This window comes from Sinocyclocheilus anshuiensis, unplaced genomic scaffold (genome assembly GCF_001515605.1).
Source record: "Sinocyclocheilus anshuiensis isolate Anshui unplaced genomic scaffold, SAMN03320099.WGS_v1.1 scaffold848, whole genome shotgun sequence".
NCBI lineage: Eukaryota > Metazoa > Chordata > Actinopteri > Cypriniformes > Cyprinidae > Sinocyclocheilus > Sinocyclocheilus anshuiensis.
The window spans coordinates 35,978-56,597 of NW_015549628.1; the positions used below are offsets into that span (position 1 = coordinate 35,978).

At 36.0% G+C, this 20,620-nt stretch overlaps 1 protein-coding gene across 2 annotated transcripts in view; it reads left to right on the plus strand.

The window, feature by feature from the left end:
• The window catches only part of LOC107659532 (caM kinase-like vesicle-associated protein), a 53,735-nt gene that overhangs the window by 25,506 nt on the left and 7,609 nt on the right, over positions 1–20,620 (plus strand). The window contains exons 1-6 of one of the 2 annotated variants that reach the window (XM_016448508.1): positions 6,432–6,455; positions 6,662–6,809; positions 9,678–9,785; positions 10,274–10,405; positions 12,051–12,125; positions 14,460–14,598. In XM_016448508.1, the coding sequence (XP_016303994.1) occupies positions 6,793–6,809; positions 9,678–9,785; positions 10,274–10,405; positions 12,051–12,125; positions 14,460–14,598 (471 nt within the window). In that variant the 5' untranslated portion in view covers positions 6,432–6,455; positions 6,662–6,792. Of the gene's footprint in view, positions 1–6,431; positions 6,456–6,661; positions 6,810–9,677; positions 9,786–10,273; positions 10,406–12,050; positions 12,126–14,459; positions 14,599–20,620 lie in introns of those variants that run through there. The other variant, XM_016448509.1, reaches the window with a different exon arrangement.

A 20,620-nucleotide genomic window follows, 5' to 3' on the forward strand; every position in this document is an offset into this window, starting at 1 on the left:
GTAAGATCACATTTATTTGAATTAATGAATTATAACATTTAGCTACTTTAATTATGAGAGAGAGAGACAGAGAGAGAGAGAGAGAGAGAGAGAGGTGACAGTTGCCTGTGTGAATTAGCCTACCTGCGTCTGTGCGTCTCTCCACTAGGCTATTTAATCTGTTTTATTAATAAAAGTCACGGGGCAGCATTCTCAAGAAGTTTGTGTCCTCCTGAATGTTTGTACACGTGCGCAGTGCGATCTCTGATCTCACAAACCAAAATAATAGACATGATTTTCTCAGGCCACATGTAAAATCACATGAATTATTATAAAGATTATTAAAATGAATACGTATGGATGACAGTTTATTACAATAATATTTCAGTTTATTTCCATCATTGGTAACAGTTTCCCCTGTGGGACAAATAAAGTTAATATTTTAGTCGTATATTAATAATAGGCTACTTCATTAACCTTGTTATTTACTATCCCTGTTGTGGTATTATTCATAAGTAAAAACCAACAAGATTTTTTTTTTCACCATGTTTCCAAATTCTCTACCCCAGGTCTAAAAGAAATGTTTCAGTACAAACTGAAAATATTAAATACTTTTGTGATCTATTTCCATTTGTTATTTTCAAAAGAGAAATACTGTCATGGATGTTTACAGAGCAGAGGTCACTTTTTTTTAATTCCAATGGGAGAGATGGACTTTTGTTTGTCTTTTGTTTATTATTATTTTGTGCTGTATTGTTGGTTACTGTGTTATTTCTGTTTCAAAAGCCAGCAATAAATAGCACTTTAATATCTAAAAAGTGTTCATGTGATTTTATACATTAGTAATGTTGGGAAATGAATAAATGCATAATAATCGTAAAACCGTGACAATAAATCATACCAACAAAATCTCTAATCGTTGCATCTCTACAGTCACATTTATTATTTTACATTTGATTTTTTTTTAAGATTTATTTTTGCTGTTTTTGTCTTTATTGTGATTGGACAGTATTTAGACAGGAAGTGAAATATGGAGGTGGGGGGGGGGAGTCAGGAAAGGTCTGGGGAACCCTGCTCTATGTGTCTATGGGATTTTTATCATCCATAAGCGTAAAGAATAGTCTGATTGCTTTACAAAATAATAGCACAACAGTTTTTAACTATCTGCATGACTTTAGGTATTATTCATATCTGTAGTGTGTGCATAATAAATTAAACCAACTACATTTGAATACTTAGTGGTTTATTCAAATCCTCAGTTCTAATTATAAGTGATCTGCTTATAATTGGCCAGTCGCTGTGTAAGATTATACAGCTCTCCGTTGTTAATTACAGCATCACTATTTTAAGCTATTTTAAGCTTAAATCATATCACTTTTATTTTGCAGTTTGTGGTGTTGAGAGTATTTTCAAATTATGTTTTATTTTATTTTTATTAAAAACTATTTGATATTAACAAAACATTCTAAAACATAGCTGGCAGCTACAGGTCACTAAAGTGTCAGCAGAGGCATTAAACTCGCAGATAGGAAAGAAAACAGGAATATTATGCAATATATCAGATGTTAGTAGATTACAAGAAACATTTCAAAGATCTAGGGGATTTTTGCCCAAATCCCCAGTTAATTTCGACCCAGCTCAGTGTGCAGTATGATGTCAAAGCGTCTCTGGATCAGATGTCTAAACCCACCTGCTGTAAGCCAATCTGTGGGCCATCAGAAGCTCAGTGATCTCAGTCTCTGCCTATCTGTGGCCTAAACTGATGTCATGTATTTACAAACTAAAGGCAGATGGGACTGATGGAGGGAGGCACCGATTTTGCCAGCTCTGAAAAACTGGAGAAGATGGTGTAATTATGAGAGTGAAGTTTCAGCTGGTCGGGTAGCACAATACCGCAGGATACGCGAGATGCTCAGTTACTAGCTGCAAACCATCCTTCCTGAGAGACGTAGATGCTGATGTGTGAATAATGAATACTATTGTCTTGTCTTTCTGTCTCTTGTCATTTTATTAAGTCTCCCGACTCATGATTGAGGTGCGTAGCAAGACTATCTCTTATTTCTCTCTGTCCTCCCTTCGCTTATTCCCTACATGAGATTATTATCGCTCTTTCTTCTAGTATCTATTTTTTTGTGTTTCTCTACGGTCTGCAGAAAGGTTGAAACAGAGTCTAATGTACCAGCCACTGGGTTTAATTAGCATTCACAGTGCCCTTGGGAAAGCAAAGGAACTTTCATTTCTTTTTTCTTAGAAGTTTCCTGTTTCTAATTAAGTTCTGGATCACCTGATTTCTTTCAAGAGGCAGTAATGAGGAGCTGGCGATGATGTTGCAGAATGCAGTTCTACCCCGCTGTATTCTCCTCCTGCTCACTCTGTCGCTCACGCAGTCCATTTGTCTTACTTCCTCTTGCTCTCTTCACTTCTCCAAAAACCTCATGAGTTTTCAGCCAATTAAGTTCTTTGCTTGTTGCACAGAGGAACGCTTCATGAAAAGAGAGGAATGCTCTGTGGATCCTGATGCGTTTGAAGAAGAACTGGTCTTGCAATTATACAAACTGTGTTATGAATTACTTTATTGTAATTGCATCATTGGAGAGATGAAACCAAGCCAGCAATTTGAAGACAAATTGTTTTTTGTTTTGGATGCATCACCGTTTAAATGCGCAATATAGCATTTATTATATACCGTTTTACATCACTTTTTATACATTAGCATGGAGTAGCACTGCAAGATGCTTTAAAGAAATATGAAAACTCTCAAACCCAACTCTCTCTTAAAGAGGATTAGCTTAAGAGTATAAAGATAAATGAGAAAAGCAACTCCATAAATTAGGCATCTAAACGTGCAGTATTTATTTTCATTGACCATAAACACTGAAGTTGGAACTTCAAACTTAAGTATAGTAAAATCTACATTGCCCTCCACTAATATTGGCACTCTTGGTAAAAATGAGCAAAGGGGGGCTGTGAAAATAAATCTGCATTATTTCTTTTTGATATTTCATTCAAAATTCTAACCTTTCATTTGAAGTAAAACAGCTGAAAGTTGGGGGGAAATTCACATTATGAAATAAATGTTTTCTCCAATGCATGTTGGCCACAATTATTGGCACCCTAGAAGTTCTTATAAGTAAAATATCTCTGAAGTATATTCCCATTCAATTGAAATTGTCCAGCCATGACTTCCTGTTCCACAGGATTATAAATATGAGGAACACAAAGGCCAAATTCCCTTATTCGTCCATCACAAGGAGTAAAACCAAAGAATATAGATCTGATGTGCAGAACCAGATTGTTGAGCTTCACAAAATAGAAATTGGCTGTAAGAAGCAAGAGCAAGAGCTAAAGCATTGAAAATCTTTATTTACACCATCAGGGCAATAATTAAGAAGTTCCAATTAACTAAAGATGTTACTAATCTTCTTGGAAAAGGACGCGTGTCTGTATCATCCTAATGCACAGTGAGGAGGAGAGTTTGAGTAGCCAAAGACACTTCAAGGATCACAGCTGGAGAATTGCAGAGATTAGTCAAGTCTTGGGGTCAGAAAGCCTAAAAAAATATCAAACAGCCCTTACATCACCACATGTTGTACAGAAGGGTTTCAAGAAAAATCCTCCTCGCTCATCCAAAAACAAACTCCAGCATATTCCGTTGTCAGACACGACTGGATTTTCAAACGGGACTGGCTTCTATGGTCAGGTGAAACTATAAAAAGAGCTTTTTGGCAGCAAACTCACCAGATAGGTTGGGTGCAAACAGGGATAAAAAGTACCCCATGCCAACGGTTAAATATACTGCTGGATCTTTAATGTTGTGGGCCTATTTTTCTGCCAGAGGTCCTGGACACCTTGTTCAGATAGATGGCATCATGGATTTGAGCAAATACCAACAGATAAAAAATGTAAACCTGACTGCCTCTGTTAGAAATCTTGGATCTCCCATCAGGACAATGATCCAAAACAAACATCAAAATCAACACAAAAACGAGTCACTGAGCACAAAATTAAGCTTTTGCTATGGTCGTCCCAGTTCCCTGAACTGAACCCTATAAAAAATGAGTGGGGTGAATTGAAGAGAAGAAGCACCAACATGGAGCTGGGAATCTGAAGGATCTGGAGAGATTCTGTATGTGATTCTCTTATCAGGTGTTCTCCAAACACATCAAGCATTGTAAGAGAAAACTCAGAGCTGTTATCTTGGGGAAAGGACATTGCAAAAAAATTGTGGATTATTGTGATGTTTTATGAGCTGTTCGGACTCTCATTCTGACTAGGGGTGGGAATCGCAGGGTACCTCACTATACGATACGAATCACGATACATGGCTCACAATACGATAATATCACGAATACAGCGATTCTGCGATAATCGATATATTGCTAGACAATCCTATAAAGATACATCATGATATCTGTCTAGTCAAGTCAAACTTTATTTATAGAGCACAACTTTAACACAACTATCGTTGATCCAAAGTGCTTTACAATAAAAGGTTAGATAAGAAGCAACAGAGATCAAAATTAACAAACAAAATATGAAAACAAAATGCCTGTGAAAAGGTTAAGTGCAAGTTTTCTCTCTTTATTCAAGTCCAAACATAGAAAACAGCACAAAAAGTTCTGTAAATCAAATTTAACATGTTAAGTAAATTAATCATTTTATTCCTTGACTTATTAAAAGCTTACACATACACATTTAACTGCTTATCAACTTTATATAGGCTATATATAGTGGCCGATATCTGCCATTTTTCAAGTATCGGCATCGGCCGATACGTTTTTCTGTTTGGCCGATGTGTTCGAGGACGGGACTTTTATTTTGACGGCGCTGGTCGGTCCTATGGTCCGTGCAAATTGAATATGGACAGGAGGAGAGTTCAGCTTCACTGGAGACGCGCGATCGACAAACTTTAATCTCGTGACTGATTTCAAATTATGCTGCGCTTTATGCATTTGCCCACTGTCATATTCATGTCATTTTCACTGTGTGCTTTATGTAAAATGAGTGTTACCATGGCTTTATTTTAAAAAATATGATTCCCAATGCACACAAACTTCCCAAAATACTGAGTGCCCTGTTGGAGGATCCATTTGTGAGCAAGTGATGTAATGCTACATTTCTCAAAATCTTTTGCAATTAAGAAACAAAACTCTTCTACATCTTGGATGTCCTGAGGGAGAGTTAATGTTAAGTAAATGTTCTTTTGTTGTGTGAACTATTTCTTTCAGATGTCCACCTACAATCTTTAAACCTTTTTTTTTCTGTCAGCAGAAAATCACTGATGATACAGAAGCTGATGGTATTGGCTAGAGTACAAAGGCAGCTTTAAAACTTTTATTGAAAATTTTATTAAAAATTATTGATCACCTTATCTGCGTTCTGCCATAGACCTGCAGGCCAGATTCCTAGATGATAATGCTTTATATACGTTCTGTGCTTATGCCAAATGGCCCATTATGCTGTGTTAGTAATATCAATGCATATGGATGCAGAGAGAGTGTGCTATAAATGCACAGCTTAACAAGGGGAACTTTACATTGCCAAACTGGGAAATTAATAACAGTCAGCAAATAAAATAAAGTGCATCAACATATGGTCAATATTAAAGGGGTGGTTCATTGCAATGTCACTTTTTTAACATTAGTTAGTGTGTAATGTTGCTGTTTGAGCATAAACAATATCTGCAAAGTTTACGAAGCTGAAACTTCAATGCAAATGGAGATATCGTCTTAAGGAAACCGACTGTCTTCAGAAAATTGGATGTCATTTTCATTTAATCTTGCATGTAATGTCTGATAAAGCAGTGTTTTTTTGAGTGGAGCCTGTGTAGCTTTGCCTACAGCCGTTACCGGGGAAACCTCGATCTCTACCACTCCAACAGCACCTCCTGCTGGCATAGAATGAGGTTGCATATATATGCCGCCTGGGAAACACTGGACTAGAGGTCTGCATTCCCGCGGCTCTCCCGCGGGAACCGCAGGACCCGCCCAGATTTCTTGCAACGCGGGATTAAATTCCCGAATAAAACGTGGTAGCGGTCGGTAACTCTGGTGTAATTTGAACGGGAGCGGGCGATCTAACAATATCCCGTTCCCGACGTCCTTTCAGAACAACATATCTGTCCTTTATTCTTATTGACCACCGGTACAGCCTGCACTCATGTATAATGTTAGAATTAAATAACAATAAAAATAATACATATGCACTTATCTGTACATAGTAAATGCTGTTATTTTTAGGCGGTTGTTGACATCCTATCTAAAACGTGATTTAGCCAAAAAAAAACAACAATAACGTTACCACTCTAATATGTCTTGCAATATCCGTGCGTGCAAAGGTTCTGCGCGATCCTCTTGTTCAATATTCTCTGGGTCTGAATCTGGCTCAAATTGATATGGCAATATTTGTTTTTCGGAAGGCGGGCCTTCATCAAACCCGGAACTAATCGCGCCGTTTGTGCCAGGATGGGGAGAAAGGTATTGTAATAATGTAAATTATGTAAAAAATAATGCGTTTTTCGAACCACCAAGCATGAGAGCATGTTCTTGACATTGTAAAAGAGCATAATAGGACCCCTTTAAGGAGCTCAAAAAATGCTCAATTTACACAGCAAACAGAAGTGTAATTAATCACAGAGCAGAGACCTTCACTTACATAACAAATTTCTTTGCATTATATGTAGGTTTACAAAAATGAACAAAGAGGGAAGGAACAAGATAAAGAGGAGCACAGCGAGACAGGAGAAATGAGGAACAAGCAAAATGAGAGGGGGAGAGAAATTAAGGACACAATCTGTGTGTCTTAGAAACCAGGATGTACAGTAATTCAGAGTGTGTCCCTGTACTGCTTGTCTATGTGCGCATTATGTCTTTTTTCCTTTTTTTTGTGATACAGTATATACTCTGTAGACCCTGTAGTGCTCACACATTACCATAGTCTTATGATGAAACTAATTAAGTCAGCTGTACAAGTCGTTTCTTAGTGTGGGGCAATGTGTCTTCTAGCCTAGTCTCAAATTGCACACCCACGACCACCCATAATCCATTCACTGACCATCTGATGCATATTGTACACAAAACTAGCAAGAGCTGGCTTGAATTGCCTGGTTAAATCTCATTGGCTGGCATTACGCAACTTCCAAGAGTATGAGCACACAGGTTCTTGTTCTGTCCAGAAACAAAGTCATAATTGATCCAAACAGCTGTTGACTAGCATCACAATGAAATCCATTCATCGTTTTAGCTTAATCCAGTGTTAATCTAATGAAATCAAGGGAAATTTCTAGTCAGCAAATGTCCTAAATTGATTTATTCCTGATTTCATCTGCACATAACAATAGTTTTTTGATAAAAAACTGAAATATCCTTTTCCAATTAAACTGCCTATAAGCAAGTCTCACTTTCAGCAAAAATAAATAAAGAAATAAAAGAAAGAAAGAGAGTGAGAGTCTGGTGTCTAATTTAATTTATCCTGCCTGGAAGAAGGGAAGCACAGTGATTTAGACTGTAAGTGTGGTAAAAAGCGCACAAAGGCCTTTCATTTGTCTTCGTCACCCCATTTCCTTTGCCCATAATCATTCAGCTGCTCTTTTTTCCTGTCTGATTCACAGCAGCAGAGTTGTAAGGTAGAATAATATTTTTTCTCTCTTAACAGCTAACCCTAACAGTTAACTAAAAAAAGGATTCTGAAATACAATACAATGTATATATATATATATATATATACACACACACACACACACACACATAAATGACTTTCCAGCTAGTTGCCTTTCTAAACATTTTTCATTTCATTTACTGTGATTTGATAAACTAAATAACTAGAACTGAAATAAAGATAATACAAACTTTTTGCATGACATTTAAATGACCAACCAAAAAAAAAAAAAGAAATACTAAAAACTGACTAAAACTTTAAAATTAAAATAGAAAAATAAAAATGAAGCGACCTTAGCAATGTTCTAGAAAGCACCCAGAACACCATAAAAAAAATAAAAATCATTTAACAACTACAGTTTTTCTAGTGACATGTTACAGCAAACATTTTTTAGTTGGCATAGTTGAATTTCTGTGAATTGAATTTTATCAATTGTGGCAACAGTTTGTAAACATTGGCTCAATCAGAAATAACATGTTGAGTCACTGGAAAAATGTTGTTTACCGAACAGTGTTGTTGGTACAATTAAATGTTTTAAATTTCTCATTATTTCTCACTGTCCCAAAAGAAAAAGAACATTAAAAAATTTAAAACAGAAATACATTAAACAAAATACAGAACACTGACAACAGAGTTGACATCATCACTTCACTTTATTTACAAATCAATTCCAATACAGGATATCTGGTGAAGATACCTGATTTAAATAAGGAAAAACACTGAATACATTCAGTATGCATAACAGGATGTCTTGATGTAAAGAAAAAAAAATCAAAAGCGACAGTGCATACGTTGAAAACCTTTAAAAAATAATAATGTTCTCCTGCATCACATAAGGCAAGTGACCGAACAGAAGCTACTTAATTATATAATGAAGATGAGATATACATTGACAAACAGTATTATGCTTTATTGTTTATTTCATGGTATGTAAATATATCCAGCTTTAAACTGCTTAAAGGTTCTGACACAATTTAAAAAAAAAAAAATGAATGGATGGATGAATAATGAAATAATAAGCCTCAAAAGAAGCAGACACCACCTGTGGTCTAAGCAACACTGTATTCAGTGGTTACATTGTGCATATATTGCATCAAATTCATATTTCAGAAGTCGGTCTAACAGTGTTTTACACATATATGACATGAGCAAAATAAGCCTATAGGCTAAAAGCAAATAATTATGGAGTAACTGGGAAAACAAGATCATGAAACCAATGAATGCATGAACTCACAATTCTGCATAATGCCACCTAACTTTATACCGTGTCCTAACACAAAACCTTTGGAAAATACTTTCAGTGCTTAATACTCACCATAACTTTTGCAATTTTCACTATGAATATGTCTTTTCTTGGGATTGGTGATTGTTTCTGTCTTCAGCTAATTCGGCTCCACTTGCGCTTGCATCCGCACTTGAATTCACCATACCAGTGGTTTTTCACTTTGACTTGATAGATTGACATGAGCACAAATAAATATGTTTGGTAATTATCATTTTTTTTAATTTATAAAAAATAAAACTTACCACAATGCATCTTTTTGTTTGGGGGAAATTATTTGGAAGCCATTAATTGAGCCAGTATGTTATTGTCAATTTCCTCAATTTTTCAAAATTACTTTTTTTTTACAGTGTAGGAAACCAATTAAAATCACTTAGAAAACCATAGCAACCAGCTAGAACACCTAGCATTGTGATGGCAAGTTTTGCATGTGTAGCACCATAAATTGCATGAATTTTGTTTCACTGGAAATTAGATTGGTAGAGAGACAAATCCCTTAGCAGTGCTCAACATTTGGGGCCACCAAATATGTTTTGTTTGTGAATGTCAAAAGAGGGGTGTTTAAGCACAGTTGTTATTTCCCTTCAGAATTAAAAATGTCACAGCACGTGATATTACTGCAAGTCAGCATGCATATTAATCCAGAATGACTGGTGTAGGTGAACAATACATAATCACACAATGTGCAATGATTTTTGACTGCGGACAACTGGATTTAAGTTGATCTGTAACCTCTCTCAATATTTCTGTTTCTCTCAAGGGCAGGGTGGGCCATGCCATTCGGCTGTTTAAAACCTGGCGAGAAGAAGGACTACAACAGTCCAACAGAAATCACAGACAAATATGATCTGGGCCAGATTGTTAAATCGTGAGTAAAATGTGTTTTTTTTATTTTTGCATGTAAGTTGCAGAAGTTGTTCTCAAAGGTACTTCCTTTTTTTTTTTTTAAGGGATAATGTGCAGTCAGCCAGCAATTATCACAAAATATATCCAGAATGGCTCTTGTATCATCCCAAAGGGGTTTATTTCGTGATGATAATCAACTGACTGCATTATCCCTCTAATTATACTGCTACAGTACTTACCAAATAAATATATAAATAGATATGAACAATTGATTTGAGTTAATTTGATTATGTGAGTCTGTGTAGTGTTATGAGAGACTAGTACACTGTAGGAAAGTTAGAGAAAATGTTTTACCGAATAATGTGACTGATTAATTAGAATAGAGTATTCTAGCTGTGTATGAAGACTTAATACAGTAATTCACAGAAAGTTCATTTTTGTGTGTACTATTCCTTAATTTCACTCAAAATTCTAATGTAATTAGTCCAATAAAATCACTTTCTTCTCAAGGGAGGAGTTCTGTGAGATCTTCAGGGCAAAGGATAAGAACACACTGAAAATGTACACCTGCAAAAAATTCCTGAAGAAAGATGGAAGAAAGGTGCGGAAGGCTGCCAAAAACGAGATTCTCATCCTAAAGATGTGAGTTACATATAGTTTTCTTTTTCAAAACCCTTAACAATCATTTTATAGAATGGGACTTCCTCTGCTGTCCTCAGATCTGCTGTTTTGATTTCATTTGGTTTAAGGAGAATCATATTTATTTCATTTATGAATAATGATTCTTAAAGCTCTATTAAACACTGCTGTTCCTCTAAGATGATTTGTGTACTGCAGAAGCTCGAGTTAGTTTGTTGTCACATTCTTGACTCCAAAAAAGTGATTTTTCCTTTTCTTAAATCAATTGCAGTGATGAATGTGTTAGACAAATTGTGATAGGTGCAATTTATTAATAATTTATTTCACTGCATAAGGTCTGAAACTTGCCCAATGCAGATATGTGAGCGCAAACGTTTAGCTGTATTACATAAGCTTGATTTGAATAGCATATTCAGTTTAATGGCACTGAAATTTTAGGTTTTGTAAGAGAATTAAAAATCAAATGTTTCAGTTTCAAAACAGCCACAACAATAGCTTGCAAATTGCTTATTATTATTATTTATTTTTATTTGTTTTATTTAGTAAAAAGTGAAACAACAGTGAGTTTTAACAAAAAGCTTCTTGGCTTGTGAAGCTATGTGTAGCCTATGTTCATTATTGACATTTTCTGTCATCTCAAATGAGTGGAAAGTACATGAAACACCTAATGGTGCAACGCATTTTGTTAAATATACCAAACATGTCAAAGCCTTAAGATATTAGATATAAATGCTTTGCACAGTGTATGATTATATATGATTATTCTGCATCTAAAAGGCTGATTTTCTGAGTCACTGATGTCACTTTGATCCTGCAGTGCTGCGTTTGCGCCCCGCTCACAAATCACAACAGCTCATGAATAACACATAAAAGAAATGTCACTTTTAGAATGAGCTGTTTTTTTATGGGTTCACCTTTAGTTCCCCTCTCTACTGCTGGCATAAGAGCACATTAGTGTCTTCAAAGCATAATCAGTGTATTAATTTCTTAATTTAAAAGTTGGCTGACATAACCACCTTTACAAAATTCTGAAACACTTCTTTATAGTGTCCGTGTTACATAATGAATTAAATTATACTATTATATGTGCTGGAATTAAAATGTAATATGCTTTAAGGGAAGTTTCTTGCTATTTCTGCTATTCAGTTCATCTCGACTTATTTAAATAGGGCTTTTTCATAATACATATTGTTGAAAAGTTACTTTAAAATAAGAATAATGTGTTACAAACACTCCAGTGATTAGCCAATGGCGGCAGTGGCAAGAAAAAACTGATTTAGTAGATGAAGAAGAAACCATGGGAAGCTGCATCCTCAGGCTGGCATATACTTGAAAGCAATTACATAAAGCATATATACATAAATGTTGATTTGAACTGATGGGATTCAGCGACAGAGCATTAATGATAATACTGACATTTGTTGTTTAATTAAATATGATTATAGCGGATAAAGGAATCCATGTGAAATGCAAATAGTAGGGATGCAGGTGTGTGTGTCTGGTGTTGGATGACTCTGCAGTGGCAGATGGGGCATGAGTGTGGGGTTGATGGCAGACCGGGATAAATCTGGGCACAGAGCTACATGTGTATCAACCTCCTGTGTGCCACAAACTGTCTCCTAACTGACTGTCCATTTCTCCTCCCCAGGGTAAAACACCCCAACATCCTCCAGCTGGTCGATGTTTATGAGACCCGGAAAGAGTACTACCTGTTCCTTGAGCTGTAAGTCCTCAAATCCGTTTCAGAGGATTGTTTATCTTTTTTAGGAGTCTAATGATTTCTGTACTTGGTACCAATACCAGTGAATTTATCGTTTCAATTTACTCTTCAGCATACTAAATATTTTACTTAACTATTTAAAAAGTTAAATATTAATGCAAACTATTAAATATAAGTCTAAAGGCATGTGGCCTTTAAGTATTTTCAAATTAAATAAACATTCCCTCAAAAAAAGAATTAAAAATACAAATGAGAAGCAATGGGACAAAGAATGTTTGAAGTTTTTTAGTATGCAACTTTAAAATAATTATTAACCATATAAAGCCTGACATGAAATAATCAAAAAAAAAAAAAAAAAATGTAACCTTTAGACAAAATATAAAAAAACAATTTTTAAAAATCTGCATACGGGTTTTTGTATTATCATATTTGATACATGATACATTTTGTATAATCTCATAGACCGTATGATATAGTGAGAATATGGAGCTGATACTCAAGGAGGAAAAACATTTTTTTCAGAAGAAACTAAGCAAAAATATGCAATTTGGTGCAGTTGCTGACCAAAAAGTAAGATGAAATTCTTATAGCTTGTACTGTAACCCACTGAGATCTTTATTAGTGATGTTTCGTTCATGAATGATTCGTTCAATTTGAACTAATCTTTAATATGACTCGGGAATGGCGAGTCGTCTCAGTGAGGGATTTGTTCATTTCATGTTGACTGCGCAAGCGCAACATCCTACTGGTTCTACAGGAAACAAAAATGATTAGTTCACCTCTCATTTCATTTGTTCATCCCGTGACAGCCCCATAGGCGCTATGCAGTCTGTACCGGATAGAGAAATGATTAGATCACTTCTCAAGTCTTCTGGTCTAAGTTGTTTGTTCTTTTGTCATGTGACGTGGTAACAGTATTGGATACAGAAATTAGTTAATAATTCCCAACCTTCCTTACAAACACATTTACAGTTATGTGATGCATTTCTGGTCTCAAATTGTAGCTTTTTTTATTTCTCATAATTTATACATTTGTGAATTTCTGTCATGATGGTTAACATGATGTGCTAATAAAGAGGCTTTAAACTTTATCAGTATGATAAGGAAAAATCACTGTGATAAAGCAAAGATACCAACATATAATATTTGTTTCCTACATATAATGTTTGTATATGTTGTAAGATACTGAGCCGGGAAGCCGGCATGTGACAAAAGAACGAACGACTCGAACCCGAAAACTCAAAGAGATGAACTAATCATTTCTGTTTCCGGGACTGCTTAGCATTATAACCAATGGGGCTGGGAACGAACGACTTAACCCCCCGAAAACTCGAGAGATGAACTAATCATTTCTGTTTCCAGGAGTGCTTAGCGTTATAACCTATGGGGCTGGGAACGAACGAATGACTTAACCCCCCGAAAACTCGAGAGATGAAATAATCATTTCTGTTTCCGGTACAGACTGCATACAGTAGCTTCAGTTTTCTGGGATGTGACGTGACAAAAGAAAGAAAGATACAGATCGGGCGGTGAGGGAAACTAACAGACTGCATAATCTGAAACAATTAATTAATTGTTTCTGTTTCTCATAATCTGACTTTGGTTATGTCAGGTACTTTGGTACTTCTTATTCGAAACGTTGCGTAAGCAGATGTGTCGTGGAATGTGGCTTTTAACATGTAAAGTTTAAATTATATTCTGCTGAAATGAACAAAATGACTAAAAAAAAAGAAAAAAAAAGAGTCAGTAAAATGATCTGATCTTCTTATCACTAATCAAACAGTTTAGAAAACGACTTACATAAAATGCATTTAAATATCACTTGTCACTCCATATGTCCTAATAATATGTCATAGTAATATGTAACAATTTTGAACAAGCATTTGAAAGCCGCCGCCTGTCTCTCAGACAACATACAGGTAGCAAATGCAAAGGTGCAAAACACTGACAAAAGCTGCAGAAAACAAATTCCTCTGGCAAAGGTTGTTTGGCGACAAAGGTTCCCTTCTAATCATGTTGATACTGACTTCAAGAGGCTAAAGCTGCTGCTACTGTTGCCTGAGACATAACAGAAATAAACCCTGCACTCAGACTGTCCTAGCACGATTATACCACCTCGTCCTTGTCACATTCCTACCTGTCTGTTTGGATTTGCATTCATTATTTTAATGCCTCATCCCTGCTGTACGCTGTATGTGTGGCATGGACTGGATGATTTGCGCCTGCTACACCTGCGTGATCAAGTAAAGCTTTTGAAGGTGCCAACGTTTAAAGCAGGGTGTGAATAATTCATAATTGCACAGAAAAAGCAGCTCAGCATGTTGTGTTTTCTTGCAGAGCCACAGGTCGGGAGGTATTTGACTGGATTCTGGATCAAGGCTATTATTCTGAGAGGGACACCAGCAATGTTATCAGACAGGTGATGGAGGCAGTTGCTTACCTGCACAGCCTGAAGATTGTTCATAGGAACCTGAAGGTACACCACACAGCGCCCTCTGGTGGTCATATAGTTCATAATTACAGTTTTTCTCAATTGCTTTGGCTCAATTCTCGAATTAAACTTTTTTTTCCCGAAACAATAAATTCAGATCTCTGAACAATTAGCTTCTTGTTCACATCAGATTGGAATTTCTTATTGATTTGAGCAAATTGCAAATGCTTTGGTACATGTGTGTAAACAGTAAGTACAATTGTCAGCAGTTTGCACAACAACTAATTGCATATGGCTTGTTGATCAAAACTAATGAGCCGATTCTCACTTAAACTGTCAAACTCTTCACAACTTCTCAATCATTTTTCATCGTGTAAGCCATCACATTCAAAAAGATCCATTCAATTATGAAAAATTGGTATACACGCATGTATATTCCATAAATATCTGACATTTACATTGTTTGTAATGTCTGCTAAATTGGCAAATGACCTCTAATTGCAATACAATTTGAATCAACCATTCAACCATTTAACCAATCAAGTTTGGGAGCATATATATGTAGATTGCCCACAGCACAATCACTAAGAATGGAAGACTTCCACAACCCTGAACTGCAGCAACATGCTCGTGGAAGAGCAATTGGAAGACGTGTAAGAATACGTGGTGGTGGTGTTAGAGGAAGACATAATAGAGGAAGAGGTGGAAATAGAAGAGTCAGAGTCTCTGATGAAATCAGAGCCACACTTGTGGATCATGTCATAAATCGTGGTTTTACAATGGAAGAGGCTGGTCGAAGAGTACAGCCTAATGTAAACAGGTCCACAGTGTCATCAATTGTGCAAACCTTTCGACAAAGGTTCCCTTCTAATCATGTTGATACTGACTTCAAGAGGCTAAAGCTGCTGCTACTGTTGCCTGAGACATAACAGAAATAAACCCTGCACTCAGACTGTCCTAGCACGATTATACCACCTCGTCCTTGTCACATTCCTACCTGTCTGTTTGGATTTGCATTCATTATTTTAATGCCTCATCCCTGCTGTACGCTGTATGTGTGGCATGGACTGGATGATTTGCGCCTGCTACACCTGCGTGATCAAGTAAAGCTTTTGAAGGTGCCAACGTTTAAAGCAGGGTGTGAATAATTCATAATTGCACAGAAAAAGCAGCTCAGCATGTTGTGTTTTCTTGCAGAGCCACAGGTCGGGAGGTATTTGACTGGATTCTGGATCAAGGCTATTATTCTGAGAGGGACACCAGCAATGTTATCAGACAGGTGATGGAGGCAGTTGCTTACCTGCACAGCCTGAAGATTGTTCATAGGAACCTGAAGGTACACCACACAGCGCCCTCTGGTGGTCATATAGTTCATAATTACAGTTTTTCTCAATTGCTTTGGCTCAATTCTCGAATTAAACTTTTTTTTCCCGAAACAATAAATTCAGATCTCTGAACAATTAGCTTCTTGTTCACATCAGATTGGAATTTCTTATTGATTTGAGCAAATTGCAAATGCTTTGGCACATGTGTGCAAACAGTAAGTACAATTGTCTGCAGTTTGCACAACAACTAATTGCATATGGCTTGTTGATCAAAACTGATGAGCCGATTCTCACTTAAACTGTCAAAGTCTTCACAACTTCTCAATCATTTTTCATCGTGTAAGCCATCACATTCAAAACGATCCATTCAATTATGAAAAATTGGTATACACGCATGTATATTCCATAAATATCTGACATTTACATTGTTTGTAATGTCTGCTAAATTGGCAAATGACCTCTAATTGCAATACAATTTGAATCAACCATTCAACCATTTAACCAATCAAGTTTGGGAGCATATATATGTAGATTGCCCACAGCACAATCACTAAGAATGGAGGACTTCCACAACCCTGAACTGCAGCAACATGCTCGTGGAAGAGCAATTGGAAGACGTGTAAGAATACGTGGTGGTGGTGTTAGAGGAAGACATAATAGAGGAAGAGGTGGAAATAGAAGAGTCAGAGTCTCTGTGGAATTTCTTACTGATTTGAGCAAATTGCAAATGCTTTGGTACATGTGTGTAAACAGTAAGTACAATTGTCAGCAGTTTGCACAACAACTAATTGCATATGGCTTGTTGATCAAAACTAATGAGCCGATTCTCACTTAAACTGTCAAACTCTTCACAACTTCTCAATCATTTTTCATCGTGTAAGCCATCACATATTGGTATACACGCATGTATATTCCATAAATATCTGACATTGACATTGTTTGTAATGTCTGCTAAATTGGCAAATTACCTCTAATTGCAATACAATTTGAATCAACCATTCAACCATTTAACCAATCAAGTTTGGGAGCATATATATGTAGATTGCCCACAGCACAATCACTAAGAATGGAGGACTGAAGACTTCCTGAACTGCAGCAACATGCTCGTGGAAGAGCAATTGGAAGACGTGTAAGAATACGTGGTGGGTGGTGGTGAGGAAGACATAATAGAGGAAGAGGTGGAAATAGAAGAGTCAGAGTCTCTGATGAAATCAGAGCCACACTTGTGGATCATGTCATACAGTTTTTCTCAATTGCTTTGGCTCAATTCTCGAATGAAACTTTTTTTTCCCGAAACAATAAGTTCAGATCTCTGAACAATTAGCTTCTTGTTCACCCATAAGAAGAGAAAACATTTACTGAACTCTAGAATAAAAATTTACTTTATTTTGTTTCTGTGTTTCTTCGTAGTGAATCATGGCGTTAGAAGTACATGAAACAACCCACATTGTTGTTTTTGTGGACGAGGCCAGGTTCAATCTGTCCAAAGGCTGGAGACATTGTCGCAATCTCATTGGACACCGAGCCACAACTGACACACCAGGCCAACGTGGGGCCAATATTACAATGTGTGCTGCCATTTCAGAGAATGGTGTGAGCACACATATTCCACACATTGGGCCCTATAATACCCAACTTCTCCTGGCCTTCCTAAACACACTTTACAGAGACCTGATTCCAGAACAAGAAAGAGGTTTAGTTAGACCACATTTGCCTAATTATGTTGTTGTCTGGGATAATGTCAGCTTCCACCGAACCAACATTGTTAGGGACTGGTTTGCTGCACATGAAAGGATAACAGTGGAGTTCCTTCCACCATACTCTCCATTCCTAAATCCAATAGAAGAGTTTTTTTCAGCATGGAGGTGGAAAGTATATGATCATAGACCACAAGATCAGATGTCTCTGTTGGATGCCATGAATGCTGCATGTGAGGACATCACAGCTGATCATTGCAGGGGATGGGTGCGGCATTCAAGGAGATTTTTCCCCGGTGCATGGCAATGGAAAACATCAGATGTGATGTTGATGAAAATCTTTGGCCTGACCAACAAGAGCGACAGGATGTCCAGCAAGAATAATTTTTGAAGTATTCAAAAGAAGTATTTTTGTGTATTTGTGGTAACATAAGAAATATGAAATGTACAGTAATTGGACAAGCAAGATTTCACTTATATGTAATGCATTCGTACACAAATAAATGTACTGCATAAATACAAATGTTCATATACTTTTTTTTTCTATGTACTATTGACTCTTCTCAACAAATATCAGATTTTTTATAAAACCTTCATTTCCATGGTTGACTGTCATGGTGAAAAAACAACTAAACATTTTGACCAGTGTGGCTCACACGATGACAAAAATACTTTATATTTTGGTGGCCTTGGCCAAATTACTGACACGATAACTAGGTTTTGAAGCATGAATGAAATGTTTTGGGTGAGTAACTACATTTTGCAGACATGCAATAAAGTTCTGAAGTTCCAGCAAACAGTTGTGACATTTGCACTCACAGTTTAGAGAATGTTAAGATTGTTTCGAAAAATGTGCCAAAGCAATTGAGAAAAACTGTAATTAACATTATTACCCAGAAACTTCCACACAAGACACACAATTCTGTTTTGGTTTTCGAATCTAAACTTTAGGACCACACTTTAATTTTGTTTGTGTAATGATATCAGATCTGATTGTTTATTGTTTGTTACTGTTTTTTTTAGATATCCAATCTCAAAAATCCTTTTTTTTTTTGCTGTTCATAAATGATATACTTTCTTAGTAAATTATTCAGTAAATGTTCTTGTTTAGCATCAAACATTCACAAAAGTTGTTTACTTCTCAAATAAACTAGACTTTAAGTTAAATTTAGTGTATTTTTATTTGCTTATTGGCAAATTGTGCTTTATTTAAAGATTTAAGCATAAATCTACTTACATTTACTGAGGTTTATGTCTAAAATACAGAAAGGAAATAATTTGCCAATGGTGAAAGAAAAAGATAATTTTACTGGAAAACGAGGGGAAAAATACTTAAAAGTATCAAGATCATGTATCAGTACTTTTAGCTATTAAAATAATCAAACACGTAGGGCCTCATTTATAAAATGTTGTGTAGAAACCATCCTAAATTTGATTTTATGATCATCTCTCAAATATGCGTACATGTGATTCATAGAATGAACGTACGCACAGAAAATGCACGTGCGCCTCTCTTTCAGATGTGAAACCTATGAATCACAAATAATCTTGAACTTGCGCGCAAATGAATGGTTTCAGCTCTCTGACTGGTTAACGATTCCTAATTAATGTCATTAACATATAAAAGATCACCAGTCAACATCCAAATCCTTTAATTTAGAACAGCGAGCTGCAAGAACAGCTTACATTTTCAAAAACCTGCAGTACTCCGACAAGAAAAAGTGTGTATATCTGCTCGGACCCTGACGTGACGCTAAGCACTTTTCCACGTCAAAGGCAGTTTTTACAAATATGAGCTTTGGCGTGGATTTAAGCACACACACACTCAAAGATCAAATCTTAGGGAATCTAATTAGGGAAGCATCGAAATTTTGGCGAGAATGATTCTGATTTTATTACATTCGGTGTAAACCGCAATTGATAATGGATAATCAACAGTAACAAGGTCGCGCCAGAAGAGCCTCGCACAGCCTGTCTGTATGTGAAACAATCTCATGGAGAAATCAAAATATATGACCACAACTGCACACAGAAGAAACATAAAAATGTAACTTAGTTTTTATATTTATAACATATATCCTAGTTAAGCAACACAACCAAGAGAGTGAAGTTTTCTCTGAAATTTGACAATGATTTTATACAAGAATTCAAACGAGTATTTAATATGCATTTTAGTACAATATTGTCAATGTTGACAGTTTTTGCTTGATTTGGTTAATGACAATAGTTCCAAACAAAGCTCAAAGCAGAACAGTCGCGCATCTCTGAGCAACACAAGCAACACAGGTTACTGAATGGTTACTGAATGATTCAGCATTTTTGAATTACTCATTTGAGTCAATGATTTCAATGATTCTTCATAAAGACAGACACTTGCTTCATTCTTGAATGAATCAGCTGTCTGAACGAATTGTTTGAATGAATATCTCAATGACTCACTTATTAAGACAAGACACCTACTGGCAGTTTTCTTTCATATTTAAAAGTAGGCTACAGTAGCTTATCTTTGCATTTTTTCCAACATTTTATATTTGTATATTAAAAAAACTGATTTAAAACACCAAGCTCATAACATTATTTATTCTGTTATAATTTTGCAGTGTAAATGCATTCATGCTACATTTCAGCTTCATTAAACTGTCTGTGTAAATGCATCTAAATGCCACTTCAGCTGCTTCTGTTTCTTCTGCAGTGGAAAGATAGGTTTTGTTAATACTGATTTCATTTGATTGGTAACAGCCCTATATTGTCTTGTTATATTAAGTGAAATTATTAATATAAAATGGCCTTTAAATAGACAAAAAATGACCTAGAAAATGTTTTTAAATACATTTTAGTATGCAGTAACTTAAGTCATATAAAACTAATTTCCCATCAACAAAATGGTGGCCAGTGAAAATGCTGAGTGGCTAGTAAATTTGGAAAACCACTAGCCACAGTGGCTGGTGAGCAAAAGAGTTAATGTCAAGCCCTGTATACAGTGAATACAGGTGCATCTCAATAAATTAATTTGTTGAGATAGTGAATTGGTGGGTTTTTATTTAA